The following is a 20,661-nucleotide window of genomic DNA, read 5'->3' on the forward strand; positions in this document are numbered from 1 at the left end:
AAAGGAAGGGAAAGCGGAGGGTTTTTGGCCAGGGCTGGGGAGCCTTTCCTCCTCTCTCCCGGCCCCCCTCTCCTCCCGTAGAAGGAGAGCCGCTGACTGCTGTCCCTTGGCCTCTCTGGCGGAGAAGGGAAGCCGGCGAGAGGGGAGGCTCCTCGGTGCTGTCTCGAGCGGGTCCCCCGTTAAGCCCCTCCTCCGGCTCCCTTCCCGGCTCGGAGGGAGGGAGGGCGGGAGGGAGAGTGGGAAGGCGGCCCGGGACTCCTCCTTTTCCCTGGGCTGCCAGGAGGGAGGCTGGGGCTGGAGCCATGCCCCTCGCGAGGAAGAGCAAGCGGCGGAGGAGGAGGAGGCAGAAGAGGAGGAGGATGAGGACGACGGCGGCGGCGGATCTCCGCCGGTAGCGCGCCGCCTGGAAGGAGGGCTCGGGCTCGGGCTCGGCGCGTCCTTCGGGGGCTCTCCTTCCCCTTCTCCCTCCGCCTCGGCCATGAGGCGCCTGAACCGACGGCTGGTCTGGTGGCTCCTGAGCGTGGCGTGGGTGGCGGCGCTGGTGCTGCTCTTCCTGGGGACGCGGAGGCGCGCGGACGGCGGGGGGCAGAGCCCCAGCACGGCGCCCAAGGTAAAGAAGGGGGAAAGAGAGACGGGGAAAGGGGGAAAGAGAGGGAAGCGCGCGGGGCTCCGGCTGCGGGGCTGCAGGAGGCGAGGGAAAAAGGGGAGCTCTCTTCTCGAGCGGGTCCCAAACTTCCTCGCCACACTTTTGGCCGGCAAGTTGCGCTCTCTCTCCGAAAAGCCCTGGAAGGAGAGAGAGAGGCAGTGAGGAAGGAAGGTTCAACCCGCCCTTTGCTTCTCCTTCTATAGAGTTAGGCAGTTCTGACACCGCTTGAACGGCCAAGAGCTCCATAGCGATGGGGAGTTGTAGTTTTACAAGCTCTTCCAAAGAGGGCTGCCGCCTCACCCAAACTATCAATCCCACACCTCCTTGGCTTGCTTGCTTACTTACTTAGCGACCCCCCGTAGCTCGAGGATGATGGTCCTCCAAGTGGAGTGTCTTGGCGGTGGGTCCCTAGGTGGCTGTGGAGCACGATTCTTGATCCGCATCTTCTCCCGCAGTGGGGACATCGGTTTCCAGGTAGAAGGCGATCCCGATCCCGATTGGCACTCCTTCCTCTTGGCGCTTTTCTCCCCCTCGCCCTCTATTTGTGCCTCTTTGAATTCTGCAGCACAGCTGGTCACAGCTGACCTCCAGTTAGAGCACTCAAGGGCCAGGGCTTACAAGTGCCCACTGTCTATGCCACAGTTTTTAAGGTTGGTTTTATGCCCATCTTTAAATCTCTTTTCCCTCTCTTTCACCCTCCATTCGTGCCTTCTCAAATTCCACAGCACTGCTGGTCACAACTGACCTCCAGTTAGAGCACTGGAGTGCCAGGGCTTCCCAGTTCTCAGTGTCTATGCCACAGTTGTTAAGCTTGGCTTTTAAGCCCACCTTTAAATCTCTTTCCCCTCCCTTTCATCCTCCATTCATGCCTCTTTGAATTCTGCAGCGCTGCTGGTCACAGCTGACCTCCAGTTAGAGCGCTCAAGGGGCAGGGCTCCCCAGTTCTCAGTGTCTATGCCACAGTTTTTAAAGTTGGCTTTAAGGCCATCTTTAAATCTCTTTTCCTGTCCACTAACATTGCGTTTCCGGTCTTGAGTTCTGAGTATAATAACTGCTTTGGAGATGCTGACCAGGCATTTGGACAATATGGTCAGTCCAGGAGAGTTGAACCTCTGTGGCACTGAAACTAGCATCCTATGGGTTTAATTCTGTGGTGTGAACCGGGCATGGGCAAACTTGGGCCCTCCCTCCAGGTGTTTTGGACTTCAACTCCCCCCTCAGCCGCTTAAGCGGGCCTGAGACTGTTAGGAATAGTGGGAGTTAGAATCCTAGACTTAGAAGAGACCTTGTGGGCCATCCAGTCCAACCCCCTGTCAAGACGTAGGAAAATCGTATTCAAAGCACCCCTGACAGATGGCCATCCAGCCTCTGCTTATTGATTTATCATGTCAGAAGTGAACCGAGGGTACAGTTGCAATATATTAAAAACACAAACAAAGTTTAAAAACTTGGCATTATACTAAATGTCCTTTGAATGTGTGGCAGATAACATATCAGCTAGTCATATCAGTCAGAGTGACTATTAAATTCCATTTACCTTGCCATATAATACAGTTTCATTTTGATTTATTGTGTCAGAAGTGAATTGAGAGTACACTTATCATGTATTTAAAAACACAAACAAAGTTAATAGCTTGCCATTATACTAAATGTCCTTTGACAAGTAGCTGGCTGCTTGGAGTGCCTCTGGTGTTTGTATAAGACGGTCCTCCATTGTGCATGTGGCAGGGCTCAGACTGCATTGTAATAGGTGGTCTGTGGTTTGCTCTTCTCCACACTGGCATGTCATGGACTTCACTTTGTGGCCCCATTTCTTAAGGTTGACTCCGCACCTTGTGGTGCCAGAATGCAGTCTGTTCAGCCCCTTCCAGGTTGTCCAATCTTCTGTGTGTCCAAGAGGGAGTCTCTCATTCGGTATCATCCATGGCTTGAGGTTCTGGGTTTTAGCCTGCCACTTTTGGACTCTCGCTTGCTGAGGTGTTCCTGCTAGTATCTCTGAAGATCTTAGAAAACCATTTCTTGATTTAAGGAAAGGTGTGCTGGTTGATATCTGAACAGGGGATAGGCTGGAGATGTCACTTGGTCTTTCATTATTGGCTGCTACTTTCCGACGGATGTCAGGTGGTGCAATACTGGCTAAACATTATAATGTTTCCATTGGTGTAAAGCCTCCAAAGAAAGAGCCTCCACCACACTCTGGGGCAGAGAGTTCCACTGCTGAACAGCTCTCCCAGTCAGGAAGTTTTTCCTAATGTTCAGATGGAATCTCCTTTCCTGTAGCTTGAAGCCATTGTTCTGTGTCCTAGTCTCCAGGGCAGCAGAAAACAAGCTTGCTTCCTTCTCACTATGACTTTCCCTCACATATGTATACATGACCCTCATCATGTCTCCTCTCAGCCTTCTCTTTTGCAGGCTAAACATGTCCAGCTCTTTAAGCTGCTCCTCATAACTGAAGTCCAAAACACCCGGAGAGCCCAAGTTTGACCATTCCTGGTGTAAACGGACCTCCAGTTCAGTCTTTCTGGGGATGTGTTCAATGGACATGTGTATTCAGTCTTATGGATAAGCATCCTTCTCCCTTTGAATAAACATTGAAGCAAGCCTTTGAAATACACAAGCATGTGGACAATTTCAACAGATAGGACAACACCATGAAAATGAACAAAATCTGGCTGCCAGTACTAAAAAAACCTCTAAAATCAGGACAGTAAATAAAGAGCAACATTCCAAAAAATGGGGGAATTCCCAACAAGAAACAATCAGGGCCAGCTAACACCTCCCAACAAAGGATTCCCCTAGGCAGGAATCAGCCAGGCCTTGAAGCTGCAAGGTTTTGCAATGCAAATCAAGATGATTAATTGCAGCATTCACACTTTCCTCCAACAGACAAGCGTTCTTTCTCCCCCCCCCCCCCTGACTTTCCACAAATATATAAACCTCCCTTGCTTAGTTTCCACTACACCTCACAGCCTCTGAAGATGCCTGCCATAGATGCAAACAATAAGAAAGAATGCTTCTGGAACATGGCCATACAGCCCAGAAAACTCACAGCAACCCATTGAAGCAATCGCTCAGAGATGCACCCCTGCTCCTCAACTGTTGGCCCACTATCTTCTGCTTCTGGCAGGGTGCAAAGGGAAGATAAGGCTTGTTTGGGATGAGCGGGAGCCAGAAACCTCCTCCAAGAATGAGGTGCTCTGTGTCTCTTGAAGTGCAACTCTTGATTGAAGTGAGGCCAGAATGAAGGCTGGGTGTTTCCCCTTTTCTGCTCAACTTGAGCATGTTTTTCCCCCTCACATGCGATGCTCAAGCATTTTCCCCTTGGACTGGAATCACTCCCAGCCTCTCTTTCTCTGGGACCAAAAGAAATGGCAGGCAGCCAATTTTAAGTCAAATGTACACTTAACCAAGGTGGATTTTTACTACCAAATTACAGAGGTGGGAAACTGTTTTTAAAAAATAATTAAGCGTCATTTGTGGGAAATGGCCTTAATGCCTCTAAACGTTTCACTTCAGTGTCACCAGTTGCTGCCTTGAATGGTTAAATGACTGAAGTTTGAATTATTTCTTACGTCTTGCATTTCTTAGGTCTGTAATTTGAATGAATGTAAAACTCAGATTGGTAAGAGCCCATGTTTGATTTCAAAACTTGTCAGTCTTCGCTTTTCTTGCCAGCAGTAAAAAATGTTCAAAGGTGATGCCTTCCGGACTGTACATTCGGTGTAAAATTGATTAGCTTTTCATTTAGTCCTGCATTGAAGACATTTACGTGTGTACACACAACTGTCGCAAGAAAAGGGTGGGACTCTTGAGTTAATGCAGGAAAAATGCCTTTACTGTATGAATGTCAACTCAGAACTGAACTCCACTGACTTCAAGGGGGACTTCCTCCCAGATTGGTTTGGATAGGATGGCAGGCTTATGATTTTAAAATGTTATGCAATGCAATACTGTTCCATCTTGACTTGGGGGCCAATGCTGTTGTGTTCTCATTCTACTCTTCCCTCTAACACACCAGCACAGTGTTTCTCAACCTAGGGATTGGGAGTTCTGGGGTGACGAGGGGGTGTCAGAGGGGTTGCCAAAGACCATCAGAAAATACGGTATTTTCTGTTGGTCATGAGAGTTCTGTGTGGGAAGTCTGGCCAATTCTATCGTTGGTGGGGTTCAGAATGTTATTTGATTGTAGGTGAACTATAAATCCCAGCAACTATAACTCCTTAATGTCAAAGTCTATTTTCCCCAAACTCCACAAGTGTTCACATGTGGGCATATTAAGTATTTGTGGCAAGTTTGGTCCATATCCATCATTGTTTGAGTTCACAGTGCTCTCTGGATGTAGGTGTACTACAACTCCAAAACCCAAGATCAATGCCCATCAAAGTTCCAGTATTTTCTGTTGGTCATAGGAGTTCTGTGTGTCAGGTTTGGTCCAATTCCATCATTGGTGGAGTTCAGAATGCTCTTTGATTGTAGGTGAACTATAAATCCCAGTAACTACAACTCCCAAAGAACAAAATCAGCCCTGCCCCAACCCCACCAGTATTGGGTATTGGTGCCAAATACATCCTGCATATCAGATATTTACATTGCAATTCATAACAGTAGCAAAATTACAATTATGAAATAGCAACAAAAATAATTTTATGGTTGAGAGTCACCACAACATGAGGAACTGTATTAAGGGGTCACAGCATTAGGGAGGTTGAGAATCACTGTACTAGCATCTCCCTCATAGTCAACAATTGTACGATTCTGCTATATCAGCTTAAGTGGCTGAGGGGGAAAAGGAAAGGGCCTGAGGCTGTTAGGAATGGTAGGAGTTGAAGTCCAAAACTCCCAGAGAGCCCAAGTTTGCCCTTGCCTGGGTTATATGGTTAAACAAATGGTCATACTTCATTCTTTTTTTTTTTTACTTGTGTAGTGTAAACCCATTTGGAGAAGTGACTTGGGACTAACATTAGCCAATGCATGACTTTTCCCCCCCCATGTGAGTTTGTCGTAATTTGGATTATATCTTAGATGAGAAGTGTTACTCTTACCAAATAAAGCACAATTTTGGACCTTTGAAATTCAGCAATTACACCATTTAAAAGACAACTAAAACAGGGTTGCTGTGAGTTTTTTGTCTGTATGGCCATGTTCCAGTAGCATTCTCTCCTGACATTTCACCTGCATCTTTGGCAAGCATCCTCAGTGATTCTGATCATAAAAGCCTTTGACAACTACAAAAACCTCTGTGATGTGGCCACTCCATGAACAACAAAATGGGAGGAGGCATCTGTTTTCCCTTCCTATTCCATACCCATGTCACAGATTTTTTTACGATTTCTTTTAAAAAAAATATACAATTGCCAAATTTCAAAGGTTAGTATTTGTGTGGTTTCACTGTCATTTTTTTTAAAAGGAGGAAATATTATTTCCCAGTCCTTCCCGATGTCCAGTGTGTAATGGCAGCAGAAGGAGCCACGAGTAGTATGAAAAGACCGCCCACATATCTATTCACACTGAAACATTGAAAAAATGTACTGAAAATGGGCAAATGCACCATTTCCCATTCCACACAAAAGAGTTGCTTCTAAGCATTTCTAAATGCAGGGAGAAGAATGGAGTCTAAGTTCTGTGGGTTTTTTTCAGGCTATATGGCCATGTTCTAGAGAATGGAGTCGCTTCCAGCCCATCTTTAAAACCCACCACTTTGTACACATTGTGGAGACAGAATCCCATGGCCAGCCCACGGGATGAGTTGGGTGTTGTTTGATGGGGTCAATGGGATTTCATCTTTGAAGTGTGTAGAAACAGAGGCCATCCTCTGTGCAGTGAGGTCCTTAAAACATAGTATTCTGTACCTCTGTGATCAAGAATGCAATTCAATCCCCATACATGTGGAACCAATATGTATGGTTTCAATTATGATGATGATGATGATGATTATTATTTTACTGGCATCACAGTATGTCACAGCAAACGAGATGTATATGCTGGATTTCGTATCACAAAATCACAAGCTGAACATTTCCCAAGCGTCTAGGACTGTGTGATGTATTTCGGAATGATGCGTGCAGATCCAAGTAAGGTGGCCTTTTGCAGTTGACAGATTGTGATTTTGTCAATGTTTATTGTTTCCAAATGCTGGCTGAGGTCTTTTGGCATGGCACCCGTGTGCCAATGACCACTGGGACCACCTGTACTGGTTTATGCAAGAACCTTTGATTTTGAGGTCCTGATAAGGTTGAGTTTTTCCTGTTGTTTTTCCTCAATGCGACTGTCACCTGGTATGGTGACATCAATAATCCAAACTTTTTTCTTTTCCACAATTGTGATGCCTGGTGTATTGTGTTCCAAAACTTTGTCAGTCTGGATCTGAAAGTCCCACAGTATTTTTGCATGTTCATTTTTCACTGCCTTTGCAGGTTTATGATCCCACCAATTCTTTACTGCTGGCAGGTGGTACTTGTGACATAAGTTCCAGTGAATCATTTGGGCTACAGAGTTGTGCCGTTGTTTTTAGTCTGTCTGTGTGATTTTCTTGCAACAGCTGAGGATATGATCCATGGTTTCATCAGCTTCCTTGCAGAGTCTGCATTTTGGGTAATCAGCTGATTTTTCAATCCTGGCCTTAATTGCATTTGTTCTGATGACTTGCTCCTGGGCTGCAAGAATCAGACCTTCTCTCTCCTTCTTTAGGGTTCCATTCGTGAGCCATAACCAGGTCTTCTCCTATTATTATTATTATTATTATTATTATTATTATTATTATTATTATTATATACACAACAAGATTAGTTCACAGCAAACAAGATCACTATGTTGGCTTTTGTATTTGATCACATGTTGGACACTTCTTAAGTGTCTAGGACTATGTGATATATCGGCAAATAATGCATTCAGATCTGAGTAGAGTAACCTTTTGCAGTTGACAGATGGTGATTTTGTCAGCACCAATTGTTTTTAAGTGCTGGCCAAGGTCTTTTGGCACTGCACCCAGTATTCTGATCACCGCTGGGACCACTTTTACTGGCTTGTGCCAGAGTCTTTGCAGTTTGTTTGTGTAAATAAATATTGTGTAAGTTTTTCCAGTTGCTTCTTGACAATTCTTCTGTCGCCTGGGATTGCAACATTAATGATATAATTTATTATTATGTTTATGTTTAGTTATATTCCACATTTTCTCTCCATAAGGAGACTCAAAGCAGTTAACATTAAAAGCATTACCTACCTGCAGCCTACAAAATATGTCATCTCAAGACATTTTCTAAGTCCTCCAGTTTAACTACAGGATAATTTATTGTGGAATTCATTCATTTCTATAGGAGTCAAGTTCAGGAATGTGTCTCCATTGATATAAATGGGTGTGTTTTGTCCTCCACACACACTACAATTTTTAAAATTTATTTATAGTTGGCCCTGTGCATAATGCTTCAGAAAATGATAATATTTGCCCAGTCCAGTTTAAAGGCCAAATGCAAAGGGTTGACTGGTACAGGTATGCTATCTGTATTCCTGGCAGAATGTCAACTCCTTGCCATATAAGCCCTACAATTCAAGATTTGATCATAAAGGACTTTCCTGTCTTTCACCAATCTTTTTTTTTTAAACCAGCTTTGGCATGCTAAGAATGAGTTCCCACATTACTTGTTGCTCACTCTGTACTTAATTATAAATTGGCTGTTGAGAGTCGACAGAATGTGTGTGAAGTGACTGTTAAATAGCATTCTGGTTAGGTTGGCATTCGATAACGGTGCATGTTTTCCCCGTAACATTATCTCCATGGTGGCCCATTCATTCATGCGCCAGTGAAAGTCAAGTCACCAGGTGATGTAAACACTTGTGTGAAACTGTCTCAAAATCAGTTTCCATGCATGTATATTTTGTATCATTTCTGTTTCTTCCACTTTTCTTTTTGAAAAACAACTCTTTGTATGTTCTAATGACCTCATTGATCTTTGCACAGCACAGCAACTTTGTTTTTCCATGGATTCTTTTTGTTTGCCAATGGTTATGCCATTTTTTGACTCTCACTTTAGCCCTAGGCTTAATAATTGTCCAAGCTTGATGATTTTTGTGAGGCTTGGAGATTTAAAAAAAAAAATGAAATGAAAGTTCTGAATATGCCTGTCTTTTGCATAGGCTTAAATGAGCAATAATAAAACCAACAGGCAGTGCATTAATCAAGCTTTCCACTAGTGTCAGTGGCTGGGAATGTTCTGGCCACAAAACAGAACAAGCAGCCTTTACGGGATGTTTCCTTCTCAGTCTCTGCAGCAGGCATTTCAGCCCCATAACAATCTGCTTGAAGGTTGTCAGCTTTCACAAATAGAGGGATATTCAGATCTTACAGTTGCCTTCTAGATGTCAGAGTAGGTTCTTTGTTTGAACTACAACTTCCAGAATCTCCTGTCAGCATTCCTCCCTTCAAATCTCAACTATGAAAAAAACATGTTTCCCCATTTCAAATGTTGATAATATTTTGCAATTAATCATACTTTAATGATGATAATTTATAAAATAGAATTCCTGGTTTAGACTAAGCCAGGTGAAGTTAGTAATAACTGGTGTGAGCCTTGCAATTGGAAAATGATCAGTGTTTAATAATACTTCGCAAGTAAGTGGCTCCTCCAGTGCTAGCTTTATGTGTGTGTCTATCTTCAAGTTGCCTGTTGACATATGGTGAACTCATGGATTTGACAGGGTTTTCAAAGGTAATGTGGTTTTGCCAGTTCCTACCTCTGAAAAATAGCCTATATCACCTGGTTTTGGTTGCCCATCTCCCATCCAAATACTAACTAGATTTGATCAAGCTTACCTTTCAAGTTTAGATGAGACCTAGTGTCTTAAGGGTATTTAGTGAATTGCCAACCTGCCTGTGGTGGAGAAAGCTTTAAGCTTGCTGTGGGAGCGAGAGAAAAATAGAAGTTATAGAGCGACCCCTCCCAATCTCCAGTATTTTCAGCATTGAAGTTTAAAATTAACGTCTTGCTTGTGTCAAACCCATGAATGAACATGCTTAATGCTTTACATGTTTCTAAAAATGTGCTTATGAGAAGAAGGTTGCATTTCTGAATCAGAGCCAACACAGAGGGTGAGAAAAGCAATGCCATATGATGTTCTTGAATTGCAAATTCCAAAGTCTCTTGCCAGGGCTACAATTTATCTAACCTGTTCCACACTTGGAGGGCAATGTGCTTATTTTTCTGTTTATTCCTGCTGTTGCAAACTTACTTGCCTTCCGTATTCTGCTGTCATGTTCTGTTAGAATATAATATTGTTTAAAGCTACAGGGTTGCTCTCAGAAGTCATCCTTTTGACTAGGAAATTAAAACCTTAATCTAACCGACACATTAGTCCAAACATTTTGTAACATTCCACACCTTTGGTCTGGTGATAAAGTTGGAAATGTAGACACTTAGCTTGCCTTTCCCCATTACCTGCATCCAAAAAGCAGGTAGCTGTGTTGATCCATACAAAGAAAAATAAATATTCTGACAGTATGTTTCTCAGCAGCAGGTCTTTCTTTGCAGCCATGGGTCTTGAATGACCATTGAAGACTACCCCATCAGGTTAGTTCAGACAGGCATATCCTTGATGGAAGAATACATCCACTCTCTGCCTGCACAGTAACTATTGCCATTTTGGATGACAAGAAAGAAAGAGGTAGTAGTTGTTAATATGTAACTCCTAATTTTCAGGAATGTGGAATCCTTTCTGCATTGTAACACTGAGTGTGATTGTGGGGCAAAAGCCAGGCAGTTTTATCCCTCTATTTCAGTGCTGTCCTTGAGGGCAGGTCCTCTTCATATTTCTTGCTTATAAGTAAATAGTTTCTTTCTACTCCTTTTTATTCCCAAGTAAAATGATTTTGAGGGCTGTTTTTGCAGTGGGGCTGTATTTGCAGCCATGATCTTGGACAGCTTTACAGGATCCAGGATTGAGAAGGCCCTTGTCAAAAAGAGATGTCTAGATTTCCTTTTATGTAATAGGCCCCAGGCAGCTGTGCACTTATTTGGCAGCTCTGACGGATGCTTAAGTGAGAGCTGTCAACTTTTTCCCAGTACCTTGCAGTGGCTGATGTGGAGTTGGTTATTCTTGGCCTTGCCCTAGGGTGACACTGTGGTGGTGCTTCAGAGGAAGTTTAAAGTGATGTCTCAGAGCGAGAGATGGAAAAAATGGAAATTACTTTATCAATCCTCCTAATTGGTTTTCCAGGTTGTTAGGAGACCTTGATAAACAGCATGGAAAATCTTAATGGTTCAGGACATTTCCATGTTGTTGTGTATTTCCAAGTTGTGTTATTCATTCTGTTGTAAGCTGCTCTGAGTATTATTATTATACTGACACAAAACACAGTGTGACATAGCAGATAAGATAAATTTGCTGGATTTCACATCACAAAATCACACATTCCCAAGTGTTTAGGACTGTGTGATGTATTTTCAAATGATGCTTGCAGATTCAAGTAAGGTGGCCTTTTGCAGTTGATAGATCGTGATTTTTTCAATGTTTATTGTTTTCAAATGCTGGCTGAGATCTTTTGGTACGGCACCCAGTGTGCCAGTGACCACTGGGACCCCCTGTACTAGTTTATGCCAGAGCCTCTGCAGTTCAGTTTTGAGGTCTTGAACGCGTCTGAGTTTTCCAGTTGTTTTTTGTCAATTCGACTATCGCCTTTTCCACAATCTTGAGGTCCGGTGTCTTGTGAATAATAATAATAATAATAATAATAATAATAATAATAATAATATGATGATGATGATGATGATGATGATGCTAGAAATCCCAACTGTTTGTACAGGAAACTCTATTTTCTGATGGGCCCTGCATGTAACCTGCCTTGAACGCAGTAAGCTAGCCTGCTCCTCTGGGTATGATGACAGGTGTCTATCTATTGCAGTGCTGTCATAACATTGAGTTGCCACTCTGACTTTTATTACAGTAGAGTCTTAGAGTTGGAAGAGACTCCAGAAACTGTTTAGTTCAATTCTTTGCCATTTGTAGGAATCCACTATTAAAGAATCCTGAGAAGTAGGCCCCCAACGACTGTTTAAAAACTTATTGCTAAGATTTCAGTGTAAGCCCTCTGAATTATTGGAATGGCACAGTGGGTGTGGAAAACCTAAAGAAAGCCCTGTATTTGCTGTTTGAGGAGCTGCGGTTGGCAGAGATAAGAAGTGGGCCCCTTTCACCTTGAGTAAGGCAGTGGTATTTTCAGTTATTCTTGGAAAAAGTAAAAGGCACACCCCCTCTGAACAACTTTTGCTCAGAAAACCACATGATAGATTTTACTTAGGGCTGTCAAAAGTTGGAAATCCCTTAAAGGCATATAGCAACAACAGAAATTTTCAGTTATGTATTTAGAAAGTAAATAATGCATAAGTGGTAAAATCTTTATGGTGGAGTTTCTTTTATGTATCCCTCCTGTTTTGTATTTTTATTTAAGGTTTTAAGATTTGCATCCAAGTGTTGCAATGCAACCTCATTGAATACTTAGAACTTTTGGGAAAGTACAGAAGTATAATGTTGTTGTTAGCTTGCATTTGTGTTTGCAGTATTCAGTTATAATTGGCCCCATAGAACCCAGAATGAAGTGTATCAGTAACAAAAGGCTCTGTTGAGATGCAAGAATTCTGGCAGCATTGGCCCCGAGAGTGATTCACCATTGTGATAGTTATGTCATAGTTGCATGCTGCTGTTCTGCACTGAGTCTTCCTGTATTTTCATAGTTTTTTCTTAATTGCGAAAGTCATAACCACTTCCATACCATCTTTTCAAAGATCTGCCTTATGTTGCAGCTTCTCCAGTGTTAAATGGTAACATGGAAAATACTTCCTCTAATTTGAACAACAATTTTCAAGATTACATAGATGCAAAGAAAAAACATTCAAGGTGAATGTGCTCCAAAACAGTACCCAACTTTACCAGCAATACTGGGCTAGTGGTCAGTACTGGGCTAATTTTTATTACTTTGTCTCCAAGAACACGGAAAACTATTGTGTCTGTTTTTCTAGCACAGTACTATACTGGAAATATTCCAGGGTCTCAAGCAGAGGGTCTTTCATGTTACAATTCTTTTATCTGGAGATGACCAGGAAAGCCTTTGCTACCGCTGAATGATAGCCCCCTACCCATGTTTTGTAGCTTCAAATTTTAGTGGTGGTGATGATAGTACAGCCAGCCTGGCATTCTGGTATGAATATTGGATTACAGTTTTGGAGATCAAAGGTTTAATCCCCACTTGGCCATGGAAAAAAAAGGCAACTTCCATCTGAACTGATCTTGCCAAGAAAATCCATGATAGGTTTGCCTTAAAGCTGCCATAATTTGGAAATGCCTTGATGGAACACCATACAACAATGGGAGTGTATCCAAATGTAGAAGAGGACAGGCCTCCTCATTTGAATAGAAGGTGTATTATCATCTGCTGCAACTTTCTCTACAATGAGAAGGCTCCAAAATTATAAGATTGTGGTGCTGGAAGAGAATTATATAAATACAGTGGACTGTCAAAATTGCCAATAAATTGGCCTGAGAAAAAGTGAAACTGCTGTACTCTGGACATAAATATTTTAATTCTAGTATTATCATCATGGATCCTAGATGTTAATATTACTTACTATAAGAGGCAATTATTCTCAGTAAAATGGAAAGTAGCAGGAAAAGAGGGTTGTTGTATTATAAATGCAGTGACTCAATCAAGGAAGCTACAGCAGTGAGCTTGCAAGACCTGAACTGGGTTGGGAACAGGGTGTTTGGAATTATAGCTGACTCTCTGTATCCATGGGTTCAACTCTTAACAGTTTGAAAATATGCAAAATATATTTTACAAAATGCAAATCTTAATTTTATCTTTTTATTTAAGGGACAGCATTTTCCTATGTATGGCATTCTGCATAATGGGACTTGAGCATCCATGAATTTTAGTAACCAAACTCCAGTGGATTCTCTGTATGTCATTCATAGGGTCACCATTAGGTGAGGTTCAGCTGACAACTGTTACCAACAACAAGTTTTTATGGAGAAGAAAATATATGTTGCATTGAAATTTGCAGACTAGAGCAGATTTCCATTAAATCACCATTGGGATTCTTTCAGGAAAATAACATCTTGTAGAAATGTTCCTCTTTTGGTTTCCAGTCCAACTACTTTCGTTCATCCACTGCATTCAGGAATTCAGAATGATTAACAACAGTATAGCATTTTGTTAGGTTTGAAAATGTACTCCAATGAACTATTCCCCTCCTTTTTTGCTCTGTATCATGCAACAAGGGAGCAAGATGATGTTATTAAAATTGTTTAGTTTAACGATGATTTATTGATTTATTTATTGTGTCAGAAGCAAGTTGAGGATACAGTTAAAATGCATTTAAAAACACAAACGATTTGTAGCATTTAATGATGATGATGTTAATAATATTTCAAGAATATATAGAATTGTTCATGTTTTCTCATACTTCATTTGAAAATGTGTGATAAATATTTTTTTAAATGCACAACTGTAGATAAGCTCAATTTCTGCTCATTTTAGAGAAGTTATTCAAAACAATGAAATTGTTTTGCACACATAGCAGCAAAAGGAGTTGCACAGGAAACACACTCTTTAAAATTACATAATACAATTTACTTTTTGGGGCATTATATACTGTGTTCTTTTGCAGAGAAAGCATCCCTTAGAGTTTGCTGTTGAATTGATTCTTAACTTTATAGTTCTTTAGAGAAATAACTGAATAGTTAGAGATTTTGTTTTCCTTTGGTCATTTTTCTCCTGCTAAATTCATTACATCTTAATTCAGCACTCAGTCAAATCAACAACCACATCCTTGAAGAGATGGGATATCAAACCCTATATGTCTAAGATACATAGGCAATGCTAGGAGGCCCCAGTAGTGCAATAGGTAAACTACTGTGCTGCCAGGACTGTTGTTTCGAAAGGTCAGCATTTCGAATCTGGGGAGCAAGGTGAGCTCCTGTCTGTCAGCTCCAGCTTCCCATGTGGGGACATGAGAGAAGCCTTCCACAGAATGGTAAAACATCCGGGTGTCCCCTGGGCAACAGCCTCGCAGACAGCCAATTTTGTCACACTAGAAATGACTTGCAGTTCCTCAAGTTGCTCCTGACATGAAAAAAAGTAATCTTCCCATCACCTCTGTTAATCTGTCATCTTAAAATACCGTATTTTCTGGCATTTAAGATGACTGGGCGTATAAGATGACCCCCCAACTTTTCCAGTTAAAATATAGAGTTTGGGATATACTCGCCGTATAAGACTACCCCTCTTCCAACGCACACCAAATAAAAATTTAAAAAGCACCAGATTTGATTTCAATATGGCAATTTTCCTATTCCTGTACCTCCTTCTCTGCCTCTCAGATCTCACACATGCACACCTGCACTGCTTCACTACAGTCTTCAGGAGTGAGATCTGAGAGGCAGAGGAGGAGGTATGGTAATAGGATACAAGGGCGGGTCAGACAGGTAAAAGAGGTGTGTTTTTCTGGGCCCAGAGCCACTATATCTCTTTTTTTCCATACCCCGGGCACCGTGGACGCCTGCAGCTTGCTCCGCCCTTCACCTACACCTTCTCGGTGAGGTGCCCCTTCACCTCACCATTGGGACTGCATTAAGTCCACGAATCCTGATGAATGGATTTTCCTCTACCGCACGTGTACAGCATCACCCTTAATGCTTTCATACAGTCACTGCATACAGCAGGGACACGGTCACTGCCATTTTTGAGCTCCCCCCACCATATGCGGCAACCACAGATTCTCCAGTCTGGATTGGAAGTTTCAGCACCCGCTCTATAGGACAACTCACGGCGTATAAGATGACACCAGGCGTATAAGACCCCTGACCTTTGAGAAGATTTTCTTGGATTAAAAAGTAGTCTTATACACCAGAAAATATGGAAGTTTCTCTTTTATTTAGCCTGAATTTTCCATCAAAAGAGGCTCATCATCTTAAATCATAGAATTGTAATGCTCCGTTTTTAAAATGCATTTGATTTCTTTTTTTTTTGAAACTTTTTTTTAAAAAATTGGTAAATTAATTCTGCCAGTAGAAGCATCACATTGTTACATGCAATAGGAACCTATGATTTGGCATTATATAAATGAACCTTGAGCCCATGAATTATCTAGTGTTCTCTCTTCTGGCTCAGCTATGAGGAAGAGGTCATGTTTTCAGCTATTTGAAATTTATTCTTATGTCTCAAACTTTTCATTTTAGCATAATATTAGCTATGGTTTACTATGGATTCTAAAGCTGTCTTGTTTCAAAAATATCATTGAAATTAGACATATGTTAGGAGTCAAAACATGACTTTAAAATTACAACCCTGAAAACCTTGTAGCAAGTGTTGGGTTGAACAGCAGCTGTGTTAGACAATGCTTGTTTCATTGTGCTGGGGCTTGATTCAGACAATATTTTCTTACTCTGCTAAACATTTGCTGGAGTGAAAAAGAGCACCGTGGTCATGCATATTCCTTTCTCTCCTATTCTAAAATCTTGATATAATACCACCATCGTTTGCCAGACCAAACAGTGACTTTATTGCAATACTGGTTTGTATTCAGAGATTGATCCAGTTTCCTGATATGGAGCTAACAGTAACCAGGTTGCTTCATAGTAATGCTTTCCATTTTCTCAAGGAGGGTTTAGAAACAGGACTGGGGACAGTTATGAATCCTATGTTGAGTGCTTATTGGCAAGGTTAGGAAAGGTTGCTTGCTTGCTTTCTAACCCGAGGTCACCTCTTTTCTTCTCTTAATCTAATCTTCTTGTCTCTTGAGGCTTTTGGTAATCTCTGCTTCTGTTTCTCTTCCAATTACCTAATCTGTCATCTTCACTACTTCCTTAGCTTCACTCTTTTCAGTTTCATTCACTTGTTTTGTACTCTCTCTCCAACCTCTTTGCACTCATCTCTCCTGCTTGTCCTAATTTTCGCCATCCAGGTACCAGATATCTGCTCTTGTGCTACTATGTAACTTCTCTCTTTGATTCTGTGAATGCACTGGAAATCTAGATTTTTTTTTTTAATTTGAGCAGTAATCTCACTGTTTTGGTACAGTATCTTGTATGTGTGTAGTGAGGGGAGAGGGAGAACTACAGTTACTCACAGTAGTTCTCCACAGTACTGAGCCATGGAAGTTAAAGTGGGATAAAATGACTTTATAGTGTAGATGCATCCTTTCTCACTCAGCCTGATAAACTTCACACAGTTGTTGGGATTAAAAATAGAAAGGAAAAGAACCCTTTATGCCACCTTGGAAGAAAGGTAACAAATAAGAGTTGGACATGGAGTTTATTTCTTTAGTTATTCCATTTATACTTTACTTTTTTCCCAATATGGAGTAAAATTCTGCTGATGGACATACCATGTATTGGTAGACTTTGGGGCTTATAATGATGGTTGGTAATATTCCCACCTACACAATGTGTGGACACATACACCAAGCAGTACTAATATAACTTCAAGAGTGTGCTCCACTTTGGGTGGAATTTGGTATATAATTAAGATAAATTAATATAAACCAACACATACTGTAAATAATAATTCACTTATTGGATCAATATGACAAAAGTTATGTGCTAAGCTGCTTGAGAGGATTCTTTCTTGCATTTCCTTACTTCCTCTCCAAAGCTCTGTGGCATCATTTGTGAGCTGTTTAGGGGTGAAATGTGGTGCAGGGAGGGTAGGGTGGTACTGCTACCCTACCTCCCTGGGTTGGAGACTGGGTTGCAAAATGTTTCCAAAGACTGCCATCTGAGAATGCACATGATGATCTCTGATAGCAGTATCCACAGCCATGGCACCACCAAAGGTTTGATTCTTCCAAGAAGAACTGGGCCTTTGCTGGTATTTTTTAAACCCAGAATAAGCCTGGCTTAACAAGTTTATTTTGGATTGACTCACAATAGCCCAGGGCATGTTTTGGATGCCCCAGGCTAATGTGTCCTCTATACTACATTATTTGGCAGTGTAGATGGGCCTTCACTTTCCAGAGCTTATCAGTTATTCTGGTGATTTAATAGGTGATCATGACTCGTACAAAGAAAAAGCGTGTCAGAATTTAGTTCTCCTTCCAGAAAATCCCTGGCTTGTGTCTATATTTTTCAGCTGCTTGCAAAATGTTTCCAAAGATCCGGCAATGTAGGAACGTGGGAAACTGGCTTTTCCTGAGTCACACCATCTATTTCTCTAGCATTATTGACACTGACTGGCAGTGGCTCTCCAGCCGTACCTTGAGGGGATTACTATACATACAAAATGAGGTGTTCTGCTGCTGAATAGTTACCCATTCTTGTCTGGGTTGGCACAATTTGTGTCATTTTGCTTTTTTCAAAGAAGTCATTTGGCTGGTGTTCCTTCTTTATCTCTCTCTTTTAAAGTCCTTGGATGTTGAAGAGACCAGGTTGCCAACAGGAGAATGTTTTATGTATGAACAGAATGGAAACTTAGAGACAGCTGCTCAAATCACCAAAAGAGTATACAGCTCAATATGGCCTGATGCTGCTGTGCCATTAAAAAAACCCCAACTTTGCTGCCTACCTTATCCACTCAGCATTCTAGGATTTGCTTAGGTTAGATATTTGTAGAATGAATTTCCCTGCCTGTCTGAAGCTGTTGTCCAGACAGTTTTTTTGCTGTAGCCACTTGCATTTGCAATAAACAGATTGAAGACTAATTGTACAGCTGGGAAAACTTTCCTATCTATAGCCTGTCTTCAGTCTCTCTTGTGTCCGCAGAGGAAGGAAGGCGGGAGAGCAGTCCTTGAGACCCGTCAAGGAACAAATCTACTGGAACGGTGTGACTGGCTGCTGGTGTCAAGCATACACCTAATCAGGTGAGCCAGTTAGCCAGCAAGGGATTAGCATGAAGTCAAATTAATCCTGTCTGCTGGATAGCTTATTTTGGGAACAGGATGGGGTGGTGACTGTAAGCATGTATATATTTTTTGTGAGCCCAATCAACTAGGGCTTCTGGTAATATTCCACTTTAACTTTTATCTGCTGATTTCAAAGCCCTTTTTGTAAGCTTTCTGTTTTTTCAAATACTCCCAAGGTCCACTGTTTCAGGAGTATTGATGATCTGGATGTATACTGAGGCTGTTGAGCATTAGTGGGGCTTTTCTCTTCCTGAAAATCTCTGCATCTCTCATTGACACAGAGAGCTAACATTTCTGAGTGACTCTAAGACCTAACCAGGGTTTTGCTTGCCTGAAGGTATGTTCACACATTACATGGATAAACACTGAGAAAAACCATTCACTTACCCCTCTGCCACTTCCCTCACATGATATTTAGGTCACTGGTGTCAACATTTCCTTCTTAGCTTATCAGTACAATGTGCACCCCAAGAGAAGCAGGAATGGGAATAAAGAAAATAAAAACTGTGGCAATGGTTGTCAAGCATCAGGGCACACGTGTTATGGTGACGTTGTGTTGGGCAAGAACATGGGGACCTGTCTGCAAATCTTATTAAGAGGTCTTGGAATCAGGCATCCTGATAGTAAGCTTCCTGTTCAGATTGTGAAGGATGGCGACTGAGAGAGTCAATATATGCAAAGTGAGTTTTGCTTCCACCTTGATTAAAACAACAACAGCAAAAGTCGTAACTTAATTACACTGAAGAAATAATGATATGCCAGATTAATTACAAGTAAATACCCAGATTAATTTGTTAGAAATGCACGCAGTTGGCTCTGCATGAAGCATTTAGCTGACAAATCCAATTGCCTGAGCCTAGGCTGAGACTGTCATTAGTGGGTGTTTGTAAGCTGGAAAGGGAAAATAAACAGGATGCAGAAACCACAAACTGGGCTTGCCCTTATGGGCGGCATCCCTGTTGTTACATCTGGCCCTGCTGCCACAGATTCTCCAACAACCAGGTTGTATTTATAGCTGTCTGGCCAAACTACCTCCCACATTGGTCTCATGCTTCTGGGTTCAGGGCAAGGATATCTCAGATTGCTGAGGTGGCAGAAAATAAGTTGATACTTGAAAGTGCCACAACCTGGAGGATATACCAAAGATAATGGTATAAGTACATGTTGAGCCAGAGCTGTGATTAATAACACACTTTGAGGTTGTATTGATTTTAACCTGTCTGCAAGGCATTGGCCTATATGGTCTGAAAGAATTCTGGGAACTGTATTTGAAAAGAGTGGTATTCTTTAAGCATACAGAGCTGTTTCCCTATATTGGCATGATCATGAGTATTGTTTCTATTTCAGAGATAAAATCAAAGCACATCCAACTCCCATCTAGCCTCTGTTTTAAAAACTCCAAAAAGGAGACTCCGCCATACTCTGAGGTAGCATGTTCCACTTTTGAACAGCTCTTACCATCAGGACATTTTTACTAATGTTTAATTGGAATTTCTTTTTCTGAAGTTTAAATTTCTTGCTTCACGGCCTAGTTTCTGGAGCAGCGGAGAACAAGCTTCCATATGACCTCCTTTAAAATATTTTAACATGGATACCATGCCATGTCTTAATCTTCTCTTCCCTAGTTTAAACATAACCAGCTCGTTATAGCACTCCTCAGATGGTTTGGCTTCCAGACCTTTTACTATTTTGGTTGCCATCCTCTGAACATGTTCCATCTTGTCCATCAACTTTGTTACCTAAAGCTTTTAATGGCAGAGGAGCTCTGCAAGGATAAAATATGGCCAAGAAAAGGGGCCATGCAAATTTTTTAGACTGCAGGTTGAGTGCCTCTACATACCATGCAAAGTAGTCAAGAAAATCCAACATTCTCTTTCCAGTCCATACTTCTTTTGAGCTTGAAATTGATGTGTTCCCATTGCACGGATGCACACGAACACACATTGGTCAACCTTATAATGATCTGTTTAATGAGCAAATAATTTTGCAGACATGCCTATCTTGACTTGCAGAAGGAAAGTATGGCAACTCTAAGAATGAGCAAGAAAACGGTTGTAATTATGAGTGACCAGGAAGCTCAAGAGAAGGAAATGTGAAATGAATATATGTGGAGATCAGCAAGGATGAGGGAGA

At 41.7% G+C, this 20,661-nt stretch overlaps 1 protein-coding gene across 1 annotated transcript in view; it reads left to right on the top strand.

Moving 5' to 3' along the window:
- The first annotated feature begins 239 nt into the window (after nt 1-239).
- Nucleotides 240-20,661, top strand: part of GALNT14 (polypeptide N-acetylgalactosaminyltransferase 14) — a 289,099-nt gene continuing 268,677 nt past the window's right edge. Inside the window, exon 1 of the mRNA XM_060754143.2 lies at nt 240-610. Within this exon, the coding sequence (XP_060610126.2) occupies nt 479-610 (132 nt within the window). The 5' untranslated portion in view covers nt 240-478. The remainder of the gene's footprint in view (nt 611-20,661) is intronic.

The sequence above is a fragment of the Anolis sagrei genome, chromosome 1 (genome assembly GCF_037176765.1).
Source record: "Anolis sagrei isolate rAnoSag1 chromosome 1, rAnoSag1.mat, whole genome shotgun sequence".
Lineage (NCBI taxonomy): Eukaryota > Metazoa > Chordata > Lepidosauria > Squamata > Dactyloidae > Anolis > Anolis sagrei.